Consider the following 15186-nt stretch of genomic DNA (forward strand, 5'->3'; position numbering starts at 1 on the left):
TTTATTTTGGGGATGGATTATTATCCACAGTGAGTCATCCGCCAATCGACTAATAACTGGGTTCCTACTTACCGCTAAGTAAGGAAACTCGCCTGAGGTTTTGCCCTGACCTGACCCACCCGGGAATCAAACCCGGGTCCTTTCGTTTGCGAGGCGAGCGCTCTAACCATTTGCGCTGCGGGGCTCCGAAGGGTCAATTGCAAAGGGGCAATTTTTTTAGGACAGATACCAGGAGGTTTTTCTTTAGGCAGACAGGAAACTCTATAATAGATGAAAAAAGACCCGAGGTCCATCTCGTCCGCCCTGTGCCGTCCTGGACGTCACATCATCTCCGGCGATGATTGCAATTATTTCTCTATGATTTCCAGGGGCTTTGAGCAGATGCACTTAATTCTCTTCGGACAAGAGTACAACAGAGTGGAAATCTTTGCAAACCTTATATCCAAAGCTGCCTAGTTCACCCAAGCCACCCTACACTTACTATATATATCATGACTCGAATTACTGATATGTTGTATCCCAAAATATTATTTTTTCAAAGAAATCTGTCTCATTTTACTTTTAAAAGAATCGACGCTTTCTGCCACCAGCGTCTGTCTGCCTCCCTGTTCCACGGGTTGCGACTCGCTCGCTGAAATAGTATTTCTGAACAATAACAATCCTTGCATTTGACGCACCGCTTTATCACGTCTCGAAGCGCTTCACAAGGACACACCGTCAAGTGAATCGACGGTATATTTTGTGGGCGAAAGGCGGCAGCCAATTGCGCACAGCAGCGTCCCCACCGACAGTCGTGAGCGGATTGAGTGACCAAATTATCATCATGGTTTTTTTTTTCCCCCCCCACCGCCCCGTTTTACTTTCCCGCAGATCGGTTTTGAATTTACCTCTCCTTCAATCGCAGGCCGGAACGAGTTTGCCTGGAAAAGGAGGTAGGAGGCCAGGACACTGGGGATCGTCGGATGCTGTGATGGGTGGGGGGGGTGGATAAGAAGAAGGGGGAGGGTGGGGAGGGATGTTCATTGACCCTTAATCGCTGAGGCAGGAGGCACCAAACCCCCAAATAGTGGCTGGAAAAGGGGTCGACAGGAAATTTGTGCTGTGGCTGTAATGTAGTGTCAATGCCACTGTCCGGCGGTACTGCTGTTGCATTCAGCTGAACAGCCTGAAATGGGGTTAAAGCCGAATTTTGTACACTTCGCTGGAGGATCAAACCGGACGACGTCAACCCAAAAAAAACAAAGCGGGAGCTTGAACCCACAATCCTGTGACTCCAGAGGTGCGAGCCCTCCTAACAGGGCTTGTTAACAGAGGCAGAGGAATAATAATAATAATATTAATAATAATCCTTGCATTTGATATAGCGCCTCGTCAGGTCGTCGAGACGTCTCAAAGCGCTTCACAGAATAGACTGTCAAGTGCGGGAATCGTGTGTTTTGCGAGGGGGGGGCGCGGTAGCCAATTGCGCCCAGCGACGTCCCCCAAAGGGTCGAAGATCGAGTGGACCAAATTATTTCTTGGGATTATCATGGTCTCCCCCCCACCCCCCGAAAGACATATCCATCCGCCAATCGACTGAGAAGCGGGAATGGGGGAGGAGGAGAGGTGGGGTTGGGGAGTGTGGGGGGGAGGGTCCGGGGGCGAAACAGGTTTCCTTCCATCTCTCAGTCTCCGCTCTCTTCGTCCTCGGAGGATTCGCTCTGGTTTTCCTCTTCCTCAATGATGTCTTCTTCAATGATGTCCTCCACATCGCACTCCATCAGGCTGCCCTGGGACAGGCAGGTGGCCACGGTAGAGCCCGTGCTGTGGTGCTCTGGGCTGGCGTAGACCACCCTCGCCAGCCCCCTCCTCTGCCGGCTCCGTGGGTGGACGCAAAAGGTCCCCAGCACATGTGGCTCTGTGCAGGGGCGCGAGAGAGAGAGAGAGAGAGAGAGAGAGAGAGAGAGGGCGAGATCAAGCTCTGGGCGTCAAGGCTGGGCAGGGTTACATCACCGCGCAGCAATGCAGGAAGTGACCTCAACATGAAGTGATCGAGAGAGGAAGTGACCTCGACGTGAAGTGATCTGCTGACGGCAACAAACTTGATACAGCGGCATTCACGGTGGGCGAGCGCCTCAGAGCGCTTGACACGGGCAGGGAAGGGTTAAGGACGAGGCGGGGGCGACTGACCTTTGCGGTTGTAGCAGTCCTCGGCACAGCAGCTGTGAGGCCTGCGGGAGCGGGGGCCCTGGCTCTTTCTCGGGGGGAGGATGCGGGTGGGGGTCACCGCAGCGTTACAGGAGTAACACGGGGCTGGCAAGTGCATCTGTCCGAAGCCCCTGAAATCACACACACACACAGAGAGAGAGAGACGGAGTCAACGTTGCTCATAGAGACAACAAACACGGGGAGAAGGGTGGAGGGGGGAGACACTAAGGGTTAACGCCGCATGCCAGCCACACCAAAACAACCCAGATCATGCGTGACCGGTGCCGCATCACGGCTCAGGACATTACCCGAAGACGTTCCCGCATTGCTGACAGTGGAACTCGGCGTAACCCCACAGCTTGTCCGCCGGCACCGGATCGTATTTCTTCTTACATTTCCTACACCTGGAAACCTGCGGAGAGACAGAGAGAGAGAGAGAGAGAGAGAGAGAGAGCGCAGGGATCAACACCCACCACAACCACCACCACAACAACCACAACACCCACCACAACCACCACCACAACAACCACCACAGCAACAACAACCATTATTAATAGTAATAGTATTAATCCTTGCATTTGATACAGCGCCTTATCACGTCTACAAGGTATACTGTAGAGTGAATTGACTGTGAGTTTTGTGGGCAAAACACGGCAGCCAATTGCACACAGCGACGTCCCACAAACAGTCGTGGATTGAAGTGACCCAATTTATTATTTTCCTTGTTTGTTGTTTTGAACGGATTATGATCCCCAGAAAAGCAATCCGCAGAGGTGTGTGTATGGAGTAAGGAAACTTGTCTAATGTTTTGCTCTGCCCGGGGACACTATATGTTGAATGCTATTTCAGTGTCCCTCAAGCAGTCGTGGATTGACTGAACAAATTATCATTATTTTTTAAATTTATGGGATTATTACCCCCCGGAAAAGCGATCTACCGATCGACTAACAACCAAATTATTATTATTATCATAGAATTATCCTGTGAAGCGCTTTGAGACGTCTCGAAGATATGATAAGGCACTGTATCGAATCTAAGGATTATTATTATTATTATTATTATTATTACCTGTTTTCTCTCAGGAACTCTTCGCCACCAGAAGCGGTCACATCTCTGGCAGCTGAACTGACAATCTCTCCACGGAATCAAAGCATCGTTAGTCCGGTTGAACAGCACCAGGTTTGCCTTCGTCAATCTCTGACCCAATTTCTTCACGGTGGGGAGAGAGGGGCAGAGGAGAACAAGACACATAGAACTGTCAGTCAGGATGCCTTGCCCCCAGTTGAAGTCTCCCCTCCCCTCATCACCCCCTTTTTTCATTTGGACGCTTCATTGCTCTTCGATTATTATCCCCAGAAAAGTGATCCATCCGCCAATTGATTAACTACCGGGGTTCCTACTTATTGGTGGGTAAACAGAGACGTGTCTGTGTGTGCGTGTGGAGTAAGGATGGCCTGGTCGAAGAGGAGGGTCTTGAGGCGGGACTTGGAGGAGGCTAAGGAGGGGTGAGGCGGAGTGACTGGGGGAATGGACTTCCAGAGGTTGGGGGCAGAGTGGCTGAAGGCTCTCCCGCCAATGGTGGGTCGGGTGGGTCGGGGACGTGGAGCAGCCAGAGCCGGCTGAGCGGAGGGAGCGGGCGGGTTGGTAGGGGGTTAGGAGGTCACAGAGGTAGGGTGGGGCGAGGCCATGGAGGGATTTGTAGGTGAGGAACAGGATCTTGAACTGGATCCTCTGAAGGATAGGGAGCCAATGGAGTCGGGCGAGAGTGGGGGAGATGGGGTCACGGAGTTTGGTGCGGGAGAGGACATGAGCTGCAGAGTTCTGGATGATCTGCAGCTGTGGAGGGAGGAGTTGGGAAGGCCGACAAGCAGGGCGTTTGCGTAGTCGAGCCTGCATAGTCACGCCCTTAATGCTCATTCCCTTCCCAAAAGACGGCTACATTGCAGAAGCTTTAATTAACCATTCCGATACCGCTCCAGGACTCTAACCTGCGTGAAAGGCACTGGGTGATTGAATGTAACTTGTTGTTGTTGTTATTATTGCTGTTAGCGGATACAATCCACCCACTAAGCCTGTACGGCTGTGCTAATTAATAGCACTTGACTGAGGAAATAAGAATCATAGAATCATAGAATTACACAGCACAGAAGGAGGCCATTCGGCCCATCGTGTCTTTGAAAAGAGCTATCACACTCCCCCGCTCTCTCTCCCCATAGCTCGTCCTCCCCAAGGTAGTTTGACTAAAGAATATAATACTTTGCAAAATATATAACACTTTGCGATATAAAAACACTTCTGATGTATGAAAGAACAGAACGCTGTGTCTGTTCTGACTGCCCTCGTCTTGGGCTCAGGCTCCCGATAACGAGGCCTCAAAAATAACACGGCCTTGAATTGAGCATAAGGAAAGCAAGTGGGTTACAAGTGGAGCCCTGTAGCTCAGTGGTTAGAGCGCTCGCCTCGCGAACGATAGACCCGGGTTCGATTCCCAGGCGGTGAAACGTTGGGCAAGTTTCCTTACTCCACACACACCCACACACGCGCGCTTTTCCCAGTGTAATAATTCCTTCAAAAAAACTACTACTAATAATAAATTGGTCGTTAAATTCACGACAGTTTGTGAGACGCTGCCGTGCGCCATTTCCCCCACAAAATATACAGTCGATTCACTTTACAGCATATTCCCGTGAAGCGCTTTGAGACGTCTTGACGACGTGGTAATGAGTTGTAATCAAATGCAAGGAATATTAAAGCGTTCTGAGACGCTGTCCGGCGTGGAGGACGCTATATAAATCCAAGTTGTTGTTGTTCTTATTTGTCAAGTATAAGGAAAGCAAGTGGGTAACAAGTCATGAGGACAAAGGGTATGGCTACGGTTGTTTTAATGACTAGGAATTAAAGACATCTCGGCTGGAACAAGTTTGAGGTCAGTTTGTGATTGCTCAATCATCCTCGCCTGGGTGTCTGGGAATATCTGAGGTTTTGAGTTATTGCGGCCTTGAGGAATGATAAGAGATAAAAACCAGAGACAAAGGAAGACGGGGAGACATGAATCGGAACAAAGAAACTCGACTCGGAGTTAAAAAAAAAAGTTTGAAAGCAAGGAGCAACTTTGGAGTAGTTGAAGAAGTTATTGCAGAGGGTCAGTGCTCTTCCCGGTGGATTCAACATCGGTTTTACTATAGTATCTATAGTCTCAGTTTTAAGAATAAATTGGGGCTCGTGGGATCCTGTGGTTAGAGCTCTCGCCTCGCAAGCGAGAGGACCTGGGTTCAATTCCCGGCAGGGCGAAACGTTGGGCAAGTTTCCTTACTCCCCACACACGCCTCTTGTTTACCAGCAGCGAGTAGGAACCCGGTTGTTAGTCGATTGGCGGATCGCTTTTCCGAGGGTAATAATCCCTTCAAAAAAATAGTTAAAATTAATAATAAATTGGTCACTTTAACGACTGCTTGTGGGACACTGCTGTGTGCAATTGGCTGCCGCGTTTCGCCCCCAAAACACACAGAAACTACACTATACAGTATACCCTGTGAAGCGCTGTGAGACGTCTCGAAGATGTGATAAGGCGCCTGTAATGAATTGAGGATTTTTATTAATATTATTATTATTTGTATTGCTTAATGAACTTTGGATTATTGTACAATATGTATTTGGCCGTATTATATCCCAATCTCTTACAGTCCCAGCCCCCCCCCCCCCGCCTCGCTCCCCCACACTGACAGACTGATGCGTGTTAGTCCTGGTCACGTGGCTCACCTTAATATCTGAGTCTTCGCTTGGTTCCTCTTGAGCGTTCTGAAATGTAACAGAAACATGGACAGGGGTTTTGATGACTACGGGGGGAAGGGGAAGATGGGGAGGGAGGGGGGGGGGGGGGAAGGAGGAGAAGAAGGGGAAGGGGGAGATGCCAGGCACAATCCAAGATTACAGACGCTCATGTATAATAAAACTGGGTCATTCAATCCACGACTGTTTGTGGGGATGTCGCTGTGCGCAATTGGCTGCCGTGTTTCGCCCACAAACACACGGTCACTACACTTCCCAGTGTGTCCTGCGAAGCACTTTGAGACGTCTCAACGATGTGGTAAGGCGCCGTATCAAATGGGAGGATTATTATAATTATTATTATTTTCCCTCCAGAGCACTCGACCTAACGCAATATTTTTGAACAGATGAGTGGGGGTGTGGTGGGGGGTGGGCAGGGGATTTGGCGGAGGGGAGAGAGGAAACAGGAGAGAGAGAGAGGGGGGGGAAGGGGTGGGGGAGAGGAGGAGGAGGGGGCGTCCACATTGAGTGGCCTCTACCTTTTTCCTGTCTTCTTCGGCGCGGAGAGTGTTGATGACATTCTGGAGGAGTGAACAACAACAACAAGATTACATTCACACGGCGCCGCTCACATCAGGAGGACGTCCCAAGGCGCTGGACGGACAGTCAAGGATTTGGACTCGAGCTGGGGGTTGGGATCAGGAAGGGTGGAGGGTGGGGAGAGTGGGGGTAGGAGGGCGGGGAGGGTGGGGTAGGAGGGGGGGGTAGGAGGGCGGGGAGGGTGGGGGTAGGAGGGTGACAGAAGTCGCGGTTGCTCGAAGAGGAGGTGTCTTGAGACGGTCCTGGAGGAGGCGAGTGAGGGAGCGCGATGGAGATCCACAGGGTGGGGGCAGAGAGGCTGAAGGTTGATGGGGAAGCGGGCTGGACGGGGGTGGGGGTGGGGGGGGCGTGGAGCAAGGAGCAGAGAGAGCGGACAGATTGATGAAGTCGCTGTTATCACTAAAGTAACCCCCCCACCCTCACACCCAACGACCCCACTCTCCCACCCGCCCAGTGGTGTATCAGTTACTCAAAGCCTCTCCTCTGCGTTAACACACCCGCACACACACACACACCCACACACGAGACAGTCCGGGATTCCTATTCAGACAATATTCCGTGTAAGCGCTCCGAGACGCCACACCCACACTCCCCCCACCCCCCGCGAGGGGCGCTATATAAAGGCAAATTGTTGTTGTTGTATTTACCTGAACCACCGGATCATTCTCTATATCTCTCCGATCTTCATCATCCAGTTCTTAAAAGAGATTAAACAGAATCACGTACTCCGTTCCGAACCACAGACGCCTCAAGCGCAGTATAGACTCTCTCAGTGAAGCAGATCTACCGGAATACTACATCAAAGCAATCCTCGCATTTGATACAGCGCCTAATCACATCTTCGAGACGTCTCAAAGGATATACTGTAAAGTGAACTGACTGTATGTTTCGCGGACAAAACGCAGCAGCCAATTGCGCCCAACGACGTCCCCACAAACAGCCGTGGACTGAAGTGACCGATTTATTATCATTATTTTTTTTAAAGGAATTATTACCCTCGGAAAAGCGATCCGTCAGTCGAGTAACAACCGGGTCCCTACTGAACGCTTAGTAAACAGAGGCGTGTGTGTGGAGTAAGGAAACTTGCTCAAGGTTTCGCACTGACGGGAATCGAACCAGGGTCCTCTCCCTTGCGAGGCGAGTGCTCTAATCAGTGAGATCACTCTCTCTCTCACACACACACGGGACTGAACTATCACTATCACTGAACTATCTATCACTGAGGCACATGCACCGACACACAAACACACACATTCATGTACACATACACTCACACGCACCTCTGTACACACTATACGCGCATGCACACACCTGCAAACAGACAAACACACAACCAGAAACACACATGCGCGCGCGGACACACACACACACACACAGACGCACATAAACTTCAAAACAAAACGGTCCCACCGGCTAATTTCGGGCTCACTCCTGGAGCGTGTGTCTCAGCCCCTCCCCACAAGGGCTGTTGCGTTGACACCGATGGTCCTGTTAATCACTTACTGAACACTTTTTGTTCATTGACACTACGTGGCCTTTGTTATCTTTTGACTCATCCAAAGCACCTTTGTCTTGTTCCACACTTTCGCCTCGCTCGATCCCTTCCTTCCTCCGCCTCGCTCCCCCTCTCCACCTCGTAGAGAGAGGTGGATTAATGGGGGGGGGGAGAGGGGTGGGTTGGGGAGGAATAAACTGGTAAACCTTTAGGAATCTGGGGGTTTACAAGCACCTTATTCCTTTGAAACGCCTTGGCACACTCATCAGATAATAATGATAATAATGCTTGCTATTGATACAGCGCCTTATCACATCATTCGAGACATCTCAAAGCGCTTCACAGAATATACTGTAAAGTGTAGTGACTGTTGAGCGACCAAATTATTACCCTCGGAAAAACAATCCGCCAATACACTAACAACCGGGTTCCTACTTACTGCTTGGTAATCAGAAGCGCGTGCGGAGTCAAGAAACGTGCCCAAGGTTGTGCCCTGACTCTCTTGGGAATCGAACCCGGGTCCTCTCGTTTGCGAGGCGGGCGCTCTAACCTCTGCGCTACAAGACTCCACCCACTGTCAAGTGTAGTGACTGTGTCGCCAGGCAGGCAGGCAGGCAGGCGAGAGGGGAACCTTACCATCAGAGGAGTCATTGACCATCAGGACAATGTGTCTGACGACCAGAGAGTAGTTGTTGAAATATTTTCTCATCAGTAGCACGGCTCGTTCCAACAACACCCCTCCAAGTAACGTCTCCCTCAGTCTCCGCACACTCTTCTCCAGCTGTCAGAGGGGGGGGTGATGGGGGGGGACGGGGGAGAAAGAGGAAAAGGGACAAGGTGGGGTTGGCATAGGGGAGGTGAGAGAGAGAGAGAGGATAGGAGGGGGAAAGGGGGGAAGGAGATAAGAGAGGAGAAAGGGGAGAAGAAATAAGAGGGGGAGAAGAAATAAGAGGGGGGGGGAAGGAGAAAGAGATAGGGGGCAAGGGGGGGGGGTTGAGGGGAGTGAGGGGGAGGGGAGTGAGAGGGGGTGTGGGAGGGGGAGAGAGAGAGATGGGGGGGGGGGAGAGAGAGAGAGAGAGAGAAAGAGGAAAAGGGAGAGGAAGAAGGCAACGAGAGAGGCAGAGAGACAGGGAAAGAGGAAGAGAGCAGAGGGAGACAGAGAGAGAGAGAGGAAGACAGAGAGGAAGACAGAGAGGAAGAGAGGGACAGAAAGGGAAAGAGACACAAAACACATGAATCAGTGATGGTGTTTGGGTGACTGACAGACACACAGACACACACACACAGACAGACAGACACAGAGACAGAGACAGACACACAGACAGACACACAGACAGACAGAGACAGACACAGAGCCAAAGGGACAGAAACAGCCACAGCAACAGGTTAACCATCACCTGGACCTTCTCCTGCATCTCCCTGTGGGACATGTTGGCTGATGAAGGCAGACCTGGGTACCTGCTGCTGCCACATTAACACCTCTTCCCCTCTCCTCTCCTCTCCCCACTTCCCCTTTCCCCACAGGTCGGGATGCAATTTCCTGGATAATAAAAACGCCTTTTTTACTTTCACTTTCACTCCCCTGTACCCAGCAGCAGATTCATGTTTAAAGCCATTAAAACTCCTGTGTCTCTCCCTTATCTCTCTGCCCATTGCCCAATGGGTCCCTGGAACAATTTAACCTGTCAGAGCAAACTCTGTGTGTGTGTGTCTCTCTCTCTCTCTCTCTGTGTGTGGCCAAACAACCAGACACTTCAACCTTGTACTTAAACCTAAGCCATGAGAACTGACCACTTATTTACTTATTTATTGAGAATTACTCCTGATAACTCGTCAAAAGGGGGGGGGGGGGTAGGGAATGGCTCAGCGGTGAGTTAGCAGGAGTGGCGGGCGAGTTAGGCGAAGAGGCGCGGGGGGTAGAGGGAGGGTGTGAGAGAGAGAGAGAGATAGAGAAGGGGAAAGAGAGCCACAAGAGAGTTTAAATGGTTAAATACACAGCCGCTCCACTTTAAGGTGTATCCTGTGAAGCGCTTTGGGCTGTTCCCAACCACGTGAATAGGCGTTATGTCGAACGCAAAGATTATTATCTGCAAACGTGGCCGGGGTATTGATGGCGTGACGATTGAAGCGGTCGGTAACGAGTCAAGTCAGAGTCGAGTTACCCGTTTACCGTATTTATAATAATAATACTCCGTGCGTTTGATGCAGCGCCTTATCACGTCTCAAAGCTCTTCGCGGGACACACTGTACAGTGTATTTCGTGAGCGAAACGCGGCAGCCGGTTGCGTACAGCGACGTCCACGCAAACAGACGTGGATTGAGCGATCGCATTTTTCTTTTGGAGGAATTATTAGCTCAGGGAAGCGATCCGACAATCGACTAACAATTGGGTTTCCACTCACTGCTGCGTAAACAGAGGCGCGTGTGCGTAGAGAAAGGAAACTTGCCCGACGTTTCGCTCTGCCCGGGAATTGAACCCAGGTCTCTCACTAGCGAGGCGAGCGCTCTAAATAATTTACGCTGATAAAGTGACTTTCACGTCAGGAGGACATGCCAAAGCCACTTGGATACAACGCTTAAACCGTAACACTGCAAAGGAGAGCGACTGTGTATTTGCAGGCGAACGCGGTAGTCGATTTACGCGCAGCAACGTCCCAACTGGGAATCGAACAGCCGTGAAGTGATCGATCGATCGATTTACCTGGAGAATCATCAGTCAGGACACCAGGAGGGAAAAAGGTCCTCTTTTCAAACATCGTCGCAGGATCTGTAACGTCCACCTCAACGGGGAGACTCGACCTTAGGGTTGAACGTTTCATCCAAAGGATAGCGCCATCGACATTGCGGTTGTCTCCCCACGACTGCACCGGAACCACAGGCTTCACCACGAGCTCAGGGTCCCAACGTGGGGGCGAAACCAGAACCTTCTGACCTAGAGCCGAGAGAATCAAACCCAGGTCCTCTCGCTTGCGGGGCGAGTGCTGTAACCACTGAGCTACAGAGCTGCGTACAGAAGGGGGAAAGAATGCATAGTGTGGAGCAATAAATTCAAAGAGACTGAACGGTCCTTCTTACCCGGTGAAACTCGCTCCACAAATGTACTTTGGTGTTGTATTATATCGGATCTCCGTGCGATTTTCAACCAGAAATAACTGAAACTCAATCTGTATTTTCCTACAGCTTTATTTAGGAGTGTATTTACTTCACAACTTGTATTTTATTTTGATACAAACAATGTGACTTAGAAATACTTTTTTTTTCTGTACAGATTAAAGCTACTTTTTGTAAAAGGGGCTTCGGAAATATTATATAAAAAAAAGTCTAAAAACAGTCTTTCTAACGACAACAGCAACAAAATACACCGGTCACGTTTCCATGTGATAATACAGCTCAGAGGAAATTAGACCCTTTTCTTAAAAAAAGTACATAGAACATTTCAAAGCGCGAAGGGTTTGAAATGAGTAAAATGTTTTGTTTTTGTTCTTCCATCTGACTTATTTACAAGTTTTCCTTTTTTTTTAAAAAAAAAAAATTCGGTTAATCCTTTGAAATGTACATTCTGCGTTGACTAGAGGTTGCGTTTTGGTGGCTGGAGACGCGAGGAGACAGAGAGAGAGAGAGAAGAGAGAGAGAAAATAAAAAGAAACTATCGTAGATGTGTCTCCCTCGTCTGTTCCCACACTGGCTGGTGAGACGCTCTTGCACTGAAAGTCCCGTTCAAGAGGTTATATTTTATGCGAGTTTTGGATTAACTCATACTTTACGTAAGTCATGTTAAATCACTGGTCCCAACTGATACGACTTACGTGAGGGTTACCGTATGTACCAGCCCACACCGGGTTACACCTTAAAACTTGTCGGTAGTTTTCCTTTGTTTTTCCTCCCTTCCAACGGCGATCCCCTTACAAGGTTTGGCCCCCAACGTAGACGGTCAAGTGCACTTTGCAGCATATTCTGTGAAGCGTTTCGAGACGTCTCGAGACCCGTCTCAAGACCCTCCTCTTCGACGGGGCTTTCGATCTCCCCGGCTTCCCCCCCACCTCCTGCCCTCCGTCCTCCCCGACCCCCAGCTCGAGTCCGCGGCTCTGTCTGTCCAGCGCCTTGGGACGTCCTCCCGACGTGAAGGGCGCTATGCAAATGTAATGCACACGTAGCTCAGTCCCACACACTGTGCAACACTCTCTCTCTCTCTCTCTCCCCCCCCCTCCCTGGGCTAGTGCAGTACTCACCAGCTACCACCAGAGAGCGGTAACACGCTATATAGTGCTTCACATTGTCACGGTAGAACCGGGCAGAGAATAATAATAATAATAATCCGCGCATTTGGCACAGCGCCTTATCAAGTCTTCGAGACGTCTCAAAGCGCTTCACAGGATACGCTGTCAAGTGAATTGATTGTACGCTTTGTGGGCGAAAGACAGCGGCCAACTGCGCACAGCAGCGTCCCGCAGACCGTCGCGGATCGAAGTGATCCAATTTCTTTTTTTTTTTGAAGGGATTATGACCCCTGGAAAAGCGATCGGCCAATCGACTAAACAACCGTGTTCCTACTCACTGCCGGGGTGGCATTGAGAACGAGCTGCCAAGTTCTGGCAGGAGTTGAAGGGGGGAAAGAGAGAGAGAAACTCCTGGCCACCCGGAATATTATGGTCAACCACCCACTTTGTAACTCCACGTCCAGGCAATACACAGCGACTACCATCAGGCCCACAGAGCGCAGGCTTGCTCTCTCAATCTCCGTTCAACATCAGCCACTTACACAGCGCCCCTCACGCAGGGGTAGCGCCCCAGGGCGCTTGTCGTTGGCGGAGCTGGAGGGGAGAGGCGGGGGGGGGGGGGTCCGTGGGGAGGTGACCGTAAGCACGGTTGAATAGGAAGCTCGTGAGTCCGCTTGGCAGTGTACTTGCATTCTTGTTTAAGTGCCCCTGTTGTTTAGTCGGCTTCTTAACTTAACATGCGAAAAAAAATACTGATTGAGAGAGCTTAGGGGTTCCCCTTCCGCCTGAGGCTCGACTAAGGTTCGGTGGAGAGAGAGACAGAGAGAGACGGGATTTGGTGTAGTGTAGGAAACGCGGAATCTAACACTGTCTTTGCGGAGTATTGGGCAGGTTCGGGGCTGCGAATGCCGGGAATTCTGATTGCATTCCAGATCCTCCTGTTTAAATGATAAAACGTGGCTTTTTTTTAAATAAGAAAATAACTGATTCCCCCCCCCCCCCACCACCCCCCACCCCCATCATTCCAAACAGAGGTGTGAATGTTGTCATTTACTGGTCCTAACAAATCGCCCCGATTTGATAGAAGTTACCGTTCAACCCAAAAAAAATTCCTTAGAACTAATCCATTTACAGCTGGACTGGAAGATTTTTTTGGGGGGGTCGGCCGGGTGTCTGACTCACGCGGAAACCCGTCACCGCGATCAGCCGGGCGGGAGTCTGACGCACGCGGAAACCCGTCCCCACTGTGGCTTAAGAGTCTCCAACACCCAACTGAGAATTCCACGCATCCCATCCCACTTCCACATGGAAATCCCAGAGATGAAGATTGTTGGAATGGAATGCGCTCTCTCTCTCTCTCTCTCTCTCTGTCTCTCTCTCTCCCCGGGGGGGACGCGCTCGGCTTACTTACCACTTAGTGAGCTGAGTTTTTTTTTCACTCGATTTGACACAAGGAAGTGAGCAGCGACTGAACTTAAGGAAGTGGGTGAATGTTAGGGTGAGTGGACTGTGAGTGTGAGTGTGAGTGTGAGTGTGGTGTGTGTGTGTGTGTGTGTGAGTGTGTGTGTGTATTTGGCAGGGTTCGTGAGCAGCTCTGGTCCATTAACAGTGAGGGTGTGTGGATTAATCAGCGAGCGAGCCTGGCAGTCTGGCTATTAGATACCCTGGCAGTGCTGGGCAAAGTCTCTTTCTGCTTCTGTTGACACTGGGAAGAAACATCAGGTCAACGGAAGTCCCTCGAGCTGCAACTAGAAAAATAATTCAAATGTATTTCTGACCACATTTAGGATCGAAGCTTATAAGGTGAGTGTAAGTGAGACACGACAGAGAGATCCCACGCGGAGAAAATGAAATGAAATGAAATAAAACCATGGCACGTTTGTGAGGAGTCCTGGGCTGATCTCGTCAGCCTCGCTCCTCCCCCCACCACACCTCGGGCCCTCTCTCGCCCCTCCACCCCCCCCCACCCACCCCCCCACTGCCCGAAATACCATTTACTTCCCATCTTTTCTGATGGCTGTTGATTTCAGAACCTCAATTGGTCACAAGAAGTCACAAAGAAGTCTTCAGAGGCAGAGAAAGGTGGGAGGGGGAAGTGACGTTAGTTAAGAAGTAAAATCGATGAGCAAAACAGTACAGGCCTCTTATCTGGGGACAAGACGGCAAAGGGGTCATCGGCAGTCGTTGGCATTGTCATTGTCTGTCACTCCCGGGTTAGTGTCTGTAGTGAGAGGCTCTGTGTCACTCTCTCTCAGGGCAGTGATGGGCAGCTGTTAAAACCAGCGGAATAAACGTTCTGGGACACTGGTCACATCGGCTCAAAGTGTTCCAAGTCCGGCGATAAGAGGGAGCGAGAGTGAGCCAGAGCGAGAGAGCAAGAGGCAGAAACACACATCGAACTCCCGTTAGTGTGGCTCGTAAAAGGGCCCGTCTCTGGATGAACGTAAACGGGCTGTTTCGCTCTCACACACCCCCCCCCCCCCCCACCCACCGCACACACATGCGGCTTCTTATTTTGCTCCTCAACATACGGGATCATGGGTGGGGGGAGTGGTGGCGGGGAAGGGAGAGGCAGTGAGCATCGTCGGTGAGAGAGCAATAAATTAAAACCGTTCCTTCTCACTTTTTCTTTCCCCCGAAAAAAAAGCTTTGAAATGACCCCCCCACCACAAAAATGACGGCATTTTAACTCCAGCGATCCCTTGTGTTCGCTTCACGACGTCTCTGTCTCCTTCTCTCTTTCTTTACTTTTCCTTCTTTTCTTTAAGACAAACCGCAGGACGATGACGACGATATAAGCCCTGTATATATATATATATATATATAAAAAAAAGGTCCTAAAACCACTCCCACCCCCCCCAAACCTCCCCCCTCCGTGGAGACATCTTTCTCTCTCGCGCACGCTCTCTCACTCTCTCT

At 50.5% G+C, this 15186-nt stretch overlaps 1 protein-coding gene across 1 annotated transcript; it reads right to left on the minus strand.

Moving 5' to 3' along the window:
* Positions 1–1635: 1635 nt before the first annotated feature.
* On the minus strand, positions 1636–9731 carry shfl (shiftless antiviral inhibitor of ribosomal frameshifting). The gene is made up of 9 exons (XM_042344654.1): positions 9448–9731; positions 8687–8831; positions 7203–7252; positions 6495–6536; positions 5947–5985; positions 3256–3396; positions 2496–2599; positions 2170–2318; positions 1636–1897 (listed from the first exon to the last, which is right to left on the minus strand). Exons 1-9 carry the CDS (start codon positions 9478–9480, stop codon positions 1665–1667), a joined length of 936 nt encoding a protein of 311 aa, XP_042200588.1. The 5' UTR covers positions 9481–9731; the 3' UTR covers positions 1636–1664.
* Positions 9732–15186: the final 5455 nt, after the last annotated feature.

The sequence above is a fragment of the Callorhinchus milii genome, unplaced genomic scaffold, assembly GCF_018977255.1.
Source record: "Callorhinchus milii isolate IMCB2004 unplaced genomic scaffold, IMCB_Cmil_1.0 Scaffold29, whole genome shotgun sequence".
In the NCBI taxonomy this organism is placed as follows: domain Eukaryota; kingdom Metazoa; phylum Chordata; class Chondrichthyes; order Chimaeriformes; family Callorhinchidae; genus Callorhinchus; species Callorhinchus milii.

Bases quoted from the DNA above. Each gene is read 5' to 3' on its own strand.
- shfl (XM_042344654.1), bottom strand. From the start codon at position 9,480: ATGTCCCACAGGGAGATGCAGGAGAAGGTCCAG. The intron at 5,986-6,494 runs GTAGAGGCCACT...GTTACATTTCAG, and splicing joins CCGAAGAAGACAGGAAAAAG to AACGCTCAAGAGGAACCAAG. The intron at 2,600-3,255 runs GTAATAATAATA...GTCTCTCCGCAG, and splicing joins GAGTTCCTGAGAGAAAACAG to GTTTCCAGGTGTAGGAAATG.